The sequence below is a fragment of the Astyanax mexicanus genome, chromosome 13 (assembly GCF_023375975.1).
Source record: "Astyanax mexicanus isolate ESR-SI-001 chromosome 13, AstMex3_surface, whole genome shotgun sequence".
Lineage (NCBI taxonomy): Eukaryota > Metazoa > Chordata > Actinopteri > Characiformes > Acestrorhamphidae > Astyanax > Astyanax mexicanus.
Genome location: NC_064420.1, coordinates 44,370,119 through 44,385,272, shown reverse-complemented (window position 1 = coordinate 44,385,272; position 15,154 = coordinate 44,370,119). Strand labels below are relative to the sequence as shown.

The following is a 15,154-nucleotide window of genomic DNA, read 5'->3' as shown; positions in this document are numbered from 1 at the left end:
CGGGCCAAAGAGTCTAAAAGCGGAGAGAGTGCACATTTTTAGCTCTGAAAAAGGGCAAATGAGTCTAAAAGTTGCCGTAATTAAGGAGTTTAATATTAAGAGACATGAAATAAAACATCAATTTGAAAAATCCTAGTTTACACAACACTGTCAAAGATAGATAAAGATAGTAAGTCAAGTAAAATGGTGTGTAAATGAAATAATCAGGAAAAAAATATTATTTAATGTGGTATATTTCATTATTTGTTTTATTACAGAGTCTGTGGCCCGTGACTTCAAATATATTTCTCCTTCTGGCCCCAACAAAAAAAGTTTGGACACCCCTGCCTCAGAATATGTTTAAAGTGTGAAACATCGGTCCCGTATAGTTGTTTGAACTATGAACTCCCCTGTCTCTCTGTCGCACTCAGCAATACTTTAGTTTCTGCTTGTTCTGGTCTTTCCGCTCGTTCTCGGGCTCCCTATCTCCCTATAACGGCGTTTTTTCACGGCTGTGTGCCAATTCACTAGCTGAGGCAGTGGTAGTGTATTGGACCACGACCCTGATGACCCTGGTTCAATCCCGCATGAGAAGCAATGAGTTTCTTAATTTATTTTTTCAATGTCTGAACTCATAGATGCACTTCTGGAAAAAAATGTCAAATAAATTCCCATAAACACACTCCTAAACCTTGTAGAAAGCATTCGCATTTCATGTTAAATGAACCAATTGAAATAATTTTAAATGATGCTTAAATGCACATTTAAACACATTATATGTTCAAACATTTGTGTAAATTTTTTTTGACAATAAAATACAACTCTTTGGAGATCTCTGGAATGATCGTGTTCTATGCAGAATTTTTGAGAAGAGTTGGGGTGGAGATCATCCAAAGTTATGACCATGCTTACACTGCCAGAGCCTGCCGAACAAACTGCAGTGTAAGCATATGTCGTCTTGTGTTACTCTGATGGTTAAAGCACTCTTATTTAGGACCAAAAATTAATTATGGTTCTTATTTAGGACAAAATACTGAATTCATCAAATGAAATGATCACAATTAAAATCACCAACAGATATAGAACACTTTACAGAAGTGCACACTCACACATGCTGTGCAGTTCATGGAATTTCATGTAGGCAGCTTTCTTTGAACTACCGCAAGTGGACTCACCCAGTGATCTGTCTTTGCCAGGGGTGTTATCATCCCGCCTTTGCTGCCTCATCCTTCATGGAATCGTAAGACGTTCTAACGTGTTCGTGAGATTTGACTAACAGATCCGTGTGTGCTCACCATCTGCAGACATACTTGAAAACGTATAGAATTATGCTTTGAAAGTGGAAGGGAAGCCACATGGTTCAGTACTATAACCATATAAGACAATCTTACTTACAAAAAAAGAACAGAAAAGACCTTTTTAAAAAAATCCCACCAGGGAAGATCTTAAAGTTCTTATTGAATCTTAATATCAAACACCTAACTTTAATGCATATGTAGCGAAATATATTTTCTTTATTCTTTATTCTCTGGACAAATATAACCACGTGTTTTGGGTTGGTTGGTTGGTTGTTGGGGTTTTATTGCCACTTCAGCACATATTTGGCTATTTGTGGCATACAGTAATTTCAGTAAGCCTCATTAATGCACAGTTCTCGTGCATAATTGTGATATTTTTGTTTTTTTATGTTGATTGATTGATTTTTTTTTTTTTAGGTCTGCTTTTTAAGTTACATCTCACTATGAGCTTCTTGTTATTTAGTGGTGAGAAGCTGTGAGTAATGCATGAGTCAAAAGTAGAAATGCACAGAACTGCTCATCTCATTACGTAAGTAGCTGTGAACTCTGGGAAGCCTGTGGGGTCCCCACAACATCTAGTTTCTGTTGGTGGTTAGAATTTGTATTGAACTCGGTTTTGATTATAATTCTTGTTTTAATACTTTTCCCAAAACAGTTTAAAGAAAAGTTGATTTAAAAAAAAAATCCTCCCTATTTTCCCCCCAGTTTACAAGGCCAATTACCCAACCCACTCATTAGGACTCCCCCTATCACTAGTGATTCTCCAACACCAGGAAGGTGAAGACTAGCACACGCCTCCTCTGATACATGTAAAGTCTGCCATCACTTTTTGAACTGCTGCTGATGCAGCATTGCTGATTTGACGTCCCATACTGCGCACATCACCCTTTGAAGTGATATGGGGAGAAAGCCAGGACAGTTGTGATCTCTCAGGGCTTTGGTAGCTGATGGCAAGCTACATGAACAGGATTCGATCTCCATTTTTAACTTTTTTTTTTAGATTTTTGCTTTAATGTTAGTGTGGAAGTTGTTCAGTATGTGTTCAAAGGTGGTAAAAAAAGTCTCTACCTGGATTTAAGTAAGTAAATGGTGTGGGGTAAATGATGCTGCAGCTGGTCTGCAGGTCTAGGTTCAGCAACAGTATGTGCTGTAAGAATGAGGTCAGCTGACTACCTGAATATACTGAATATAGACCAGGTTATTCCATCAAAGGATTTTTTCTTCCCTGATGACACAAACATATTTTTAAGATGACAATCCTAGGATTCATTCCAGGGGTCCAGGTAGTGTATCATGATGAATTGACCAGTCAAATTGTTTCAAATTGACATGGAATAAAATCTTTTTACATAGTTCTCTTATTGATTTTTTTTTTTTCTTATTTTTTCAAATTTGGCATTTCGGAGGTACAAGGTTATTGCATAATGTGGGATAATATTTATTTGTTGATGTTTGTGTAAAGTATGAGTACGTTAACATTAAAGTGTTTTTGTGTTTCCTGTAGCTAAACCCCGTGATGCTCCTGAAAACCGCCTGGAAGCAGAGGTAGTTCCTAAAGTTGCCCGGATGACTGTCTCTGGAAAGAAGCAGACTATGGGCTTTGACGTGCCAAGGTGAGTCAATAGTGCTTTAACACGAAAGCTCACCCACAAATGTGTTCTTTTGTTCACTTGGAAAACATATATAAAAAAATTAATTAATTAAGTTATGAAGTATTTTAATATAGGGATGCTCAACTGACTGAAAGTGACAAACGGTATCGAGTTCTGTTTGTGCCAGATATTAAAGAGCATTAGCATTCTTTTAAAAATGTAATATTACATTACACAAGAACAGTGATGCTCTGTTCTCTCAGCTTATGATTTGAATACACAAATCTTAAATACCTGCTGAACAGTGCCAATTTCCTTAAAAAATGTGTACGTGTATAATATTCCATTTAACTAATTCAACAGCACTTCCATTCTCTCATCTCATATGTATTCACAAGCTATTTCCATTTCTTCACGCTGTTAACTTAAACCTCTCAAGATTACACCATTACATTTCTGAGTGTCTATTTCTCCACAATTTGGAATGCTAATTTTCCAGCCCCTGTTCATTAGGGCTCCCCCTATCACCAGCAATGCCTTACACTAGGTGAGTGGAGACAAGCACAATGGGTAGCCGGAAGTGTACTCTGAGGAAAGTGTTGAATCCCCAGCTCCAATACATCAGACATATCACATTGGGAGTGATGTGTGGAGGAGAAACCACCATCTACCCACCTAGAGAGCATGGCCAGTTGTGTGCTCTCTGACTCTGGCTGCTGATGCCAAGCCGCATGATCTGGGATTTGAATCAGCAGCCCTTGCTGGACTCCTCTGAGCCCCCAGAACTAGCTTAAATTATACTCTTTTTATTTGTTTAAGAACAACATTTTGGCATATTATGAGTTAAGATGAATACAATAACTAAATATGGTTACGTTTAGGGTGTGCCTTATATTTGTTTAGTGCAACCCTGATGAGTAAGACACCTTCCCCCATTGGCTTCTGGGACCATCTATTTGCATACTGGGTTTGACCCCCACCCCACACACACACACACACACACACCTGCTTTACTTGCCATCAGTGTGTAGCTGTTCCCTCAGGCTACTTTCACATTTGTTTGCTTGTAATCTGTCTTGTAGTTCAGCTGCTTGGCCTTAGGGCTGAAGGCTGTATAGCAAATTAACTCTTTCTGTGCTGCTGAAACTTGCTGTGTTGTGTTTTGAGTGGGTGGTGATTTTGAGGGGAGGTCTAAGAATATTAAAAAACATTAAAGTTGCTGTTTAACCCCTCCTGTATAACCCCTGTATGTAAGCCCACACCTCTGTCACTCTCATAACTAACTAAAATACTGTCATAGTTATTCATAATTACTCACTTTTATTTTGCCACAAAGTTAAAAAAACATTAAGAACACGTGATCTAATCGGTAGAGATGGCACAATGAGGTTGGGTTATGTTCAGTATGTTCTTTAATGAGGTGTAATAAGTGGCAATTTAATGGCAACCTGTCAAATGATCCATTTTCCTCTGTTTAAATGTTTTTATTTTGGTGCATCCCTAATGGTCCCAATAGTTAAGGTTAATTAAATCTGCTTCTATTGGCTATTCTACTTTTCTACAGGGACTAGATAAGCTGTGTGTTTGTGTGCATTTGCACTTCTGTCAGCAATGTATGTAACATAAAAGCCCAATCCCATTTCACCTCTTGGCCCTACCACTTATCCCTACCCCTTCATTTCAAGTGTAACCAAAGATTTCACCCCTGTAACTTTTTTCCAAGGGAAAGGGGTGAAGTCTTCTCCCTAAGAATTGGGACAGCCCTTCAAGCACCCGATACGTCATCAGTAGCTTAGCTGCTGCTGATTAACTAGTTAACTTTAGGGCATATGCTATTGTATGTCTTCAGAAAGGGGGGAGATGGTACAGAAATGAATTATTATTGACCATTTCTTAATTTCTTGATCCACGATGAGGAGCTAAAATTAGCTTTAATTAGCTTTTATTTTATTTTTCCGTTCCACCTAAATGCTGCAGCTTCTCCCGCCTGTTGCACCATTTAAGGTGGAACGGGAAAGTTAGCTAGCTAGCTACTGAGACAAACTACTTGCAATCTTTTTTTATTCTAATGTTTCTAATGAAGAATTTGGCTATAAAACATGGAAACTAAACGTTAAACTCATATCCCTTTTCATACCCCTTTGTTTGAAGTGTGCATCTGGAAAAAGCTCTGTATGAAGGACAAACAAGCCCTATCCCTTCCCCTACCCTACCCCTCCAGCCTAACAAGAATCTGGACACCCCTACCCCTGAGTGCATGCACATGCAAAACAGAGAGGAAGGGGTAACGGGTAGGGCCAAGGGGTCACATGGGATAGGGCCAAAGGTGCTGAATTCATTTTTATTCATTGTTTGTTTTCAGTGTTTAATATTTGAGCTCATAAATTGTTGCCTACATAAAAAACTGCCTATCACTCTAAACTACCCTTTTAACATTAAGGTTGCTGTTTAACCCTCTGTATGTAATCCCACATCTCAGTCACTGTCATAACTAGCTCAAATACTGTCATAGTTATTCATAATTACTCACTTTCAATTTTTGTCGCACAGTTAAAAAACATTAAGAACCTGTGGTCTAATTGAAAGAGATGGCACAATCTGGTTAGTTTATGGTTAACATGTTCTTTAATAAGATGTAGTTACTCACAAGGCTTTAACAAACTGTTCTGAGTTCTGGTTGTTGCAGTATTTACGCTTAAATTATTTCAGGTTAAATGTTTTAAGGCAACTCGTTTCCCCAAACTATTCACTTCCCCCATCAGTCAATACAAGAAAAACATCTGTACACCCTTTAATTGAGTCACAATTCAGCTGAAACTACATATTCTGCATGTATATTTTCACACGCTCTCTCTTTCTCTCTCATAGACAGAAAAAGAAAGTATAGTGTGTGTTCATTTATATCTTGTTGAAATGTAATTAGTTGCTCTTTTACTGGAACGAGTTTAAAATGGCAAAGAGGACGGAGTGTTTGTCTGCGCTCTCTGCATTCTGGGACAGCATTAAAACCACAGGAGTGGCTGCTGCCTATAGATTATTCACAAGAGCACACACACACGCACACACGCGCACACTCTCTCGCACAAACAAACTCTCGCACAAACCCGCAGGCTATCACCTCCACACCTTAAACCACAGACCACACCCATAGGGGAAAATAGGGGGGTGTAGAGAGTTGGGGTGTTGGGGTTTTGCAGGTGGATCTGCTTTAATATGCATGTGCAATTACACAAATCCTGTAAACCATAGTACTGTAAAAAAAATATATATATTTATATATATATATATATATATATATATATATATATATCTTTATTATTACAGTCATATGGACAAAAGTATTTGGACGCCTGCTCGTTCATTATTTTATTTTAAATATTTTAAAATCAGGGTATTAAAATAAAATGGTGTATAGGCCTGTCACAAAAATTACATTATTGACTTATCATACAATACATGGACATGACCTCAATAATATTTGATATTGTGATAATGTCTGTTGTGTTTATTTGTATATTTATACTCATATATAACAATAAAGAGTATTTAAGCCGGCAATAACAGACCAATGCTTTAATATCTGAGACTCCATACACACAGTGTGGACTGCAGTAGGTGAAGAAAAAATATTTCATTCCAAAACTTTTTTAGTAAAATGTAGTTTTCTTTAAAAGAGTATAATTTCTTTGATATACTATTATCATTATATCAGTGACATTAAATGTTAAATTACAATAATAATCGATTATCGCATTAATTTCTGGGACAATATATCGCCCACAAAAAAAATCCCATTGTGACAGGCCTAATGGTGTATTCTGCTTTTGTTGGAGTAACTGTCTTTAGTGTCCAGGGAAAAGTTTTACTTTTCTTTAATATGTTTTATTAGGAGGATTGCTGTCAGTAATAATGGATGATGAACTCACCATCATTCCATCAGAAATCACAGTTCCACTGCTCCACAGCTCAATTCTGGGGGGCTTTTTGCCCCTTAAGCACATGCCTGGTATTATGTATGGTGTCTAGGGATTCACCAATACTCTGAAAATATGTAGCCAAATAAGTGAAAAAATATAAAACATTGTAATACAAAAAAAATGAATCATTTGCTTTGTTGGTTTGTCTGCTTAGATGCTAAAATTACTCAGATACTTTTGAATTGTAGTTTGTAGCTGATATACAAAGCCAAATATACAATTTAAGAGACCACTTCAGTTTCTGAATCAGTTTTTGCTATTTATAGGTTTATGTTTGAGTAAAATGAACATTGTTGTTTTATTCTATAAACTACAGACAACATTTCTCCCAAATTCCAAATAAAAATATTGTCATTTAGAGCATTTATTTGCGGAAAATGAGAAATGGCTGAAATAACAAATAAGTTGCAGATGTTTTAGACCTCAAATAATGCAAAGAAAACAAGCTCATATTCATATTCAGGTTTTAAGAGCCCAGAAATCAATATTCGGTGGAATAACCCTGGTTTTTAATCACAGTTTTCAAGCATCTTCTCATGTTCTCCTCCACCACTCTTACACACTGCTTTTGGATAACTGTATTCCGCTCTTGGTGCAAAAATTCAAGCAGTTCAGCTTGGTTTGATGGCTTGTGATCATCCATCTTCCTCTTTATTATATTTCAGAGGTTTTCAATTTGGTGAAACCAAGGAAAAACTTCATAATTAAGTGGTCTTTTATTTTTTCAGAGCTGTACATCTAGACTGCTCTCAATTTTATGGAACCTGTCAAACATTCCTTTTTGTTCTGTTTCGGTGTCAACCCTGATTTTTATTTTGGTGCGCAATTAGTATTAAATGCTGAATAATAAACGAAGGTTCAGGGAGTTAATCTTGGGTTGAATTATGAAACATTGCTAAAAGCTGGCAGTGTTTTACTGTCAGCAGTGTTAATGGTACCAAGTGTGCCTCTTTTTACTAATCTAGGACAAGCTCCTCTAACCAAGCCCTGATCTTAATCATTACAGCAGAAACCGTGTTCTGAGATTACTGTAAAGGACTGCTGTGACAGAAACTGTAAATAGGTTATTTGAGGTCATTTTGTTTAAACACTTGACCTCCGAATGTTACCTATCCCTATACTACAAGACCCACAGGTGCTTCAGGAGGAATGAAAGGAAGCAGTAGTGGTGCTTTATTAGTCCTTATTTTGTTTGACTTTTAATGTTACTGTGCTTTATGTGTACTGTGCTACTAGATTATGGGTTAAGCTTGTGTTTCTACTGGATAAAACAGGAGTAGAGAGACAGCTCAGTTCAACAAATCAGTCACAAATATATGAAAGGATCGATCATCTATGTAATGATATCAATCGGCTATGCTTTATGTAACAGAACTGTTGTATATCTCACCAGCTAGCATGTGAGAGTAGTGCTGCAACTAATGATTATTATTTTGGTGGTCGACTAATCTTATGATCATTTTTAGATTAGTTGATTAGTCAACGATTTTTTCTGCCATGCCCTCCATCTCTAAAAACGATAAAAACAGCTGAACATGAGATTTAAAAGGCATATATATTGTCAATCTTTATTGTGGGTGTAGTGAACACTGAACCACTGTAATTTCATTACTTACAGCATAAGTTTTGTTCTCTGTCAAATACATGTAATATGATGTTAAAATGACATTGACTCTGTTGTGTTTCTGTACAGCTCAGAGGAAAATGGTGTTACCCCCTCCGTACGCAGAGGTCCGAGCCCAGAGACTCCGTCTAAACCTGCGAATGTGGTGGAGGAATCTGTGACCCCTGCACCGCCACGCTCAACCAGCAAGAGCAAACAGCAGCTGAACATCCGGGCAGAGCTGGAACAGAGACAGGGCGGAAAACCACTCCTCAACCTGGTCGTTATAGGCATGTATCTCCCAGTTTAGCTAGGCTAATTGTCCCACTCATACCTTCGCTATCACTGTTCAAACACTCCTGAGTAGCATCACAGTGTGTTCGGAGGAAAACGCAGCGACTCGGTTCTGATACATCAGCTCACAGATGCAGCCTTGTGCTGATCGACATCACCCTTTGGAGTGATGAGGTGAAAGAGCGCCATCTACTGTACCCACTCAGAGAGAGCAATGCCAATTGTGCACTCTCAGGGCTCCGGTAGCTAATGGCAAGCTGCATGACTGGGATTCGAACCAGCAATCTCCCAATTTTTTTTTGCAATAATATTTATGCTTTGTATGTGTGTATATATGTGTATTGAGTATGTGTGTTCCTGTAGGCCACGTGGATGCTGGTAAGAGCACTCTGATGGGTCATCTGCTGTACCTGTTGGGGAATGTGAATAAGAGAACCATGCATAAATACGAGCAAGAGGCAAAGAAAGCTGGAAAGGCCTCTTTCGCTTATGCGTGGGTACTGGATGAGACAGGAGAGGAGAGAGACAGGTCAGTTTGACATTCATATCAGTACTTCTACACAATTCTAGATAACTTGAGAACAAGCTGTTAGCAGACGTTTAGAGAGAAATCTTGTACAGTTCCACAAAAGTTTGATAGTGCAGTAGCAGTGTTCCTGTCGTGTCACACTTAGGGGGGATTTTTTTTTTATCTTTGGCCAGAAGCTGTGGAAGGGCATTGGGAAAACCTAGGAAAGGTTAGCAGCACCTATAATAATTGTTCAAAGAGCTCCTTAATCTGAACTTAATTATCTCAAGCTGCAAAAAGAAAACTACATTTCTCAGCCAGAGAGAAAGTAGGAATACTAAAAAAGGTCAATAGGTGACAGAGACTCAGTTTCTTATTAAAGACTGAGGAGAGAGTAGGGATAACCAATCCCTAGAATCTCCCCAATTTAAGAAAAGACACAAATATATACACCAAAATTAAACTGTCAGTCTGTATTATTTTGCTAAACTGAAAGCAGAAGCATTGAAGCATTTCTGAGTGGAGAAGGGATATAAAATATTGTGTTAATGGTACCTGTGTGCTGAAAACGACCGTTGTACTACCATCCCTTCAGAGCCCAATACATTTATTCTAAAAACTAGGGTGTTGGATTGCTTATCGTAGGAGTTCTTCTGGCCACATCGTACTTGCGTCACACGTACAGCCTCTAAAAGAGGATCCGTCTCAGTTTTACTGAACGCGAGCGGCTGGTGGGGCAATGGAGACTTCAGAAGGGGAAACTCAGAGCTCCGTAGCTCATTCACTCATAGTAAAAACAAAAAAACAAAGGAGTGAAGATTCTGACTGAGCTCTCTCTCTCTCTCTATAACCTGGAATCGGATTCATCCGCTCTGAATGGAGACCGCACTCGGCCAGTTTAGAATGATTCTTCCGGATGCTCTGAGCAATTTCCCATTTTCACCAGAGAGGGTCCCAAATCACAAAACATACGGACATCAGCTTTAACCAGTTTATTGGTTAAAATCCTTCTTTTAAAATCTGAAATGCTGTATCAGAATATAGTGGAAATACCTGTAGCACTAATAGTTCAAAAATCAAAAATGTTCTAAAATTGTTTATTCAGTTATGTTTGCAGTGCAGTTTTACTGATGCATATTTGTGGTTCTGAGCTAACTTGCCATTACAATAGGGATATATATATATATAATTTTTTTTTTTTTTCACAGCGTTATCCTGTATATTTAAGTAGCGGAATTTTCACCAGATTGCAAAAGGAAGAAAGAAAGTCTATGCACTATACTGTCCTCTTACTAAGAATACACTATATATCCAAGATTGAAGTGAAATAATTCATATTGGTACCCTGATGTGTTTAATTTGCCTTATAATGACATTGCACATTCTGTGATGTGAATATTGCACATACCCACATTGCGATGAGAATGTTGAAATGACACATTGTATAGCTTTATTTAGAAATATTTAAAAGATCTTATTTAAAGAACATCTGAATAACACAATCCCATTTTATCACATGTTGCAAAGAAATGGTCTTCTATACCTTGTATTAATATATTTCTTGTTTATCTTACTCTCTCTTTCTTTTTCTTGAGCAGAGGTGTGACCATGGATGTGGGGATGACCAAGTTTGAGACCAGCTCCAAAGTTGTGACTTTAATGGACGCACCAGGACACAAAGACTTCATTCCCAACATGATCACTGGAGCAGCACAGGTATGAAAACTGCAACCCTGTCCTCAGGGTTTGTCAGTATTGACTGGTGGGTGTGTTTAATTTTTAATTATCAAGAATATTTAGACATTGGAAATTAAATATGAAAAAGAAACCATATTTATAGAGAGTTCAGCAAGAAGAGCTCCTCTCAATGGCCTCTTCTTGCTAATAAAAACATAATAAACAAACATCTACCGCAGGTCAGCAGAAATTGTCAGTATATTATAATGTAATAATGATAACAGGCCTGTGTGAGTGTTTCTGTATCTTGAGAAGGTGCTTCGTGACTCTGCAGAATTTGCAGCTTTTGAAAGTCTGAATGAAAGCTGAGCTCTGTGGGATCAGGGTGCCACTAGCCTCAGAACTCTACAGATGAGTGTGTGTTGCTTGTGTTTGGGTTTGGGTACTGCTGTGCGAGTGAATGAAATTACTCACATTCTACTGGCCGGATTTACTCATTTCCTTGTGAATGAGTGCTGAGTAAGGTGTTTGGTAGAGAGAAAGTGGCTTGGTGTGCGTGGCTGTGTGGGTGTGTGGCGGTGTGTGTACTGAAAAGGGGGTTCAGCGGGGAGAAAGTGCGTGTGAGGACGGGTGTGTGTCTGGTTAGGAGGGTGGGGATATGAGTTAGATTTAAATCTGACTTAACTGATTGCTATGATTGACTAATCAATCTAAACAGTGAAAGAATTCTATTATTAAATGTATTATTTGTATTATATATATGGCAAATTTGTATAGTTTTTAACCCTCCTGTTATGTTCTGGGTCAAATTGAACCGTCTTAAAGTTTAAAGATCTAGGAAAAATAGTTAAAAGTATTTTTTCATCATGAAACTTCTTATGCTTGCCATAATCAGTTTAATCAACATATAATATGAAAATGGTTCATCTCACATATTTGCAACCAACCCCTGCAAAAAAAACAAAAAAAAAACAACAACATTGCAATGTTATGGTTTAATGTAATATAAAACTTCAATTCATTCATTCAAAAGTAATGAAGTAGTGAAACATTAAAAAAAAGTTAAAAAAGGTATTTATCATGAAAAATGAGTGAATTATCCTAATTGAACCGCTGCCTGTTAGAGGTAAGGAACACCATTGCACTAAATATTAATAGAGTAATTAGTAATGGAGTTATTAAAAAAAAACATTTACACTGCTTGTAAGGATTTTTTTGAGTTTCAGACATCTTTTGGATAATTAAACATGACCTGGCTCAAAATAAGCCTGGAAAACCATTGCTGTTCCTGACAAATTAACAACAAAAGGAGGGTTAAGTATATTGGTATTGGATCTAAATTTCATATATATGTACACAATACAACAAAACTATTGGGACATTAGACATTATACTTTGTTGGTCCCCTTTTGCAGATTTAGCAGTTTCGACTCTTCTGGGATGGTTTTCATCATACTTTTTTGGCAAAGTTTTATTTTTTACAGACTCGTTCAGAAGAGCACATTTTTAGCAGCTTTAGCCCAGAGAAGATGTCAGTGTTTCTAAATGGTGTTGAAAAATGGCTTCTTCTTAGAAAATGTGCTAAATATTTAACCTGCATTTGTGGTTTACAGACAGGAATGATTCCTGGAAGTGTTACGGAGCTCATGCAGTGATTTCCAGTACAGAATCAGTACAGCCTGCAGTTTTTAATGCAGTGCCACATGAGGGCCTAAAGATCACCAGCATCCAATACCATGTCCCTTATACACAGGGATTTCCCCTGATTCTCTGAAAAAAAAAAATCATATTATTGAATCTCTGCTCATCTTTGGTTCTGAGATGCTGTTATTTGCAGCTGTTTTTTACACTTTCTTTTAAAGCCTTTCTTTTTAAAGACAACGGATGTCTCTAATAGATTAAATAAACATGAGCATGCAACCCATGCATATCTCAGTTTCATACTGGCTGCAATCAAACAAAAGTCAAAGTAAACATAAGAAACCCTGCATTTGTGTTCTATTTGCATATACCAACTGTATCTGATTTGGAGTTTTATGTATTGCAATGTATCAGAGTACCATATATTTTTGGAATATAAGGCACACTTAAATTTTTTTAATTGTGTGTGCCTTATAATCTGAATTCTACCAGTCAGGTATTAAGGAGCAGTAAAGCCAGTCTGCTGAAGTACAGGGTAATAAGGGTGAGTTTTCAGTGAAGTTTCTCCAGCACTAAGGCTGGAGCAGCAGCGGCATTAGCCTTAGCCGCTAACCGCAGCGCTAGCTCTTTAACTGTTCAGAGGTAAGTCAATTGGACTGTAGTCTGCGTATTTGTCGTGTTAAAACAAGCTACGTGAGACAAACTGCTAGTTGATAGCCCTGGGATACCGGAACACTCAGGGTTCCTCAGTTTGTCTCAGGCAGCATTTATTGCCTTCTTAGACAAAATATAAAAAAAAAAACTAAGCTGATTGGAAATAAATGGAAGCACTTTACTCACCCAAATAAACAGTTTTTTAGGAGAGAAATCTGTGTAGATTAGCATCCAACACTCATTTGAGATATATATAGATAGAGATAAAAGGAGGGTTAAGTATATTGGTATTGGATCTAAATTTCATATATATGTACACAATACAACAATACTATTGGGACGTTAGACATTATATTATAAACAGTTTTTTAGGAGAGAAATCTGTGTAGATTAGCATCCAACACTCATTGATATATATATATATATATATATATATATATATATATATATATATATATTTTTTTTTTTTATTAATTAATTAATTAATTAATTTATTTATTTATTTAAGAATTAAAGTTTTGTTTACTAGGCGCTTCCCCATTAGAAGGGAAACATGGTGACACCCTTGTTCACTTCGATGTAGGCATCCTTACTAGTGCTGCTTATAATCTGGTGCCCCTCATGTATGAAATCAATGAAATAGACATTTATCGATAGTGCCGCTTAATAATAATCTTGTGCGGCTAATAGTATATTGAATCATGCCCTGCAGAATTCAAGATATGTATCATATGGTCAGGTTTTTGCCAATTCAAAGCTATATATTAACTTTAATGTGTGTTTGTGTGTGTGTTGTAGGCTGATGTAGCTGTTATGGTGGTGGATGCCAGTCGGGGGGAGTTTGAAGCCGGGTTTGAAGCAGGTGGGCAGACGAGAGAGCACGCCCTGCTGGTCCGGTCTCTCGGCGTCACGCAGCTCGCTGTCGCTGTCAACAAGATGGACCAGGTGGGTGGCAATGGTGACCACAACAGTGCACAATTACCACGACACTGTCAATCATACTCCAGCACGCCTCTGAGAACTCATCCACGGCTTATCTCCCACCGCTGAGCTCACATCTCTCTGTGTGTGTTCTCTATGAACTCAGGTGAACTGGCAGCAGGAGAGGTTCCAGGAAATCACTTCCAAACTCGGTCACTTTCTGAAGCAGGCTGGGTTCAAGGTACTACCCCCTACGTCTTCCTGTGACTCGTAACTAGGAATTGTTATTGTGTGTGTGAATATGTGTGTGATGGGCTTTTTTATCATTTTAAAATCGATAATCGCTGAGATTATCAGGCTTTTTTGCACATATCGCACGGAGAGTTAATTTGCATGTATGTATATATGTATGTGTACACCACTAACAAGTTTATCACTGATTTTATCTTGTGAATGATTCATTTAATACCAGTGTCAATCAGAAAACCTCATGTTCTAAAATGAGTGCAGCTTCAGAATACCAGGAAACCCATGAGGCCCTGAAGTTTGCAGCTTGCTGATGATTATCTGTAGCATTGTCCTGCCTATTCTATAGCACCAAAAGTAATACAATTATTTTTACCCCCTGTCAATAGAAAGGAAAGACCACTTTAATAGTGTGTGCACACATGAGTGACACTTCAGTGTTGAATCTTATGGCGTTTTCACACCTGCTATTTATATATTTGTGTCACATTGTATATATTTGGGTTTCACACTGCAGTTTAGTGAGCATGTTAAAGAACTTGATGATGGCTAATCGTGCTATCATCACCTACGTAGGCTGCGTCTCTTTATTATCTACTTGACACGTATGTGAGACGCATTTCTATATTCTAGGTGTCTAGATTTCTTTTATTTCTGTCTATAAATGAGGGTTAATCTACAGTTACAGTAGATACAGCATATGCGGGCATAAGCCTTTCTGCCTGTGAACAGGGGAGTCAGAGTTTGATCCAACATTGAACTAA

The 15,154-nt window shown here is 37.6% G+C and overlaps 1 protein-coding gene across 1 annotated transcript in view; it reads left to right on the top strand.

Moving 5' to 3' along the window:
• Window positions 1-15,154, top strand: part of hbs1l (HBS1-like translational GTPase) — a 58,235-nt gene that overhangs the window by 26,369 nt on the left and 16,712 nt on the right. Inside the window, exons 5-10 of the mRNA XM_007257841.4 lie at window positions 2,782-2,890; window positions 8,540-8,739; window positions 9,107-9,272; window positions 10,850-10,967; window positions 14,022-14,168; window positions 14,311-14,385. Of these exons, the coding sequence (XP_007257903.4) occupies window positions 2,782-2,890; window positions 8,540-8,739; window positions 9,107-9,272; window positions 10,850-10,967; window positions 14,022-14,168; window positions 14,311-14,385 (815 nt within the window). The remainder of the gene's footprint in view (window positions 1-2,781; window positions 2,891-8,539; window positions 8,740-9,106; window positions 9,273-10,849; window positions 10,968-14,021; window positions 14,169-14,310; window positions 14,386-15,154) is intronic.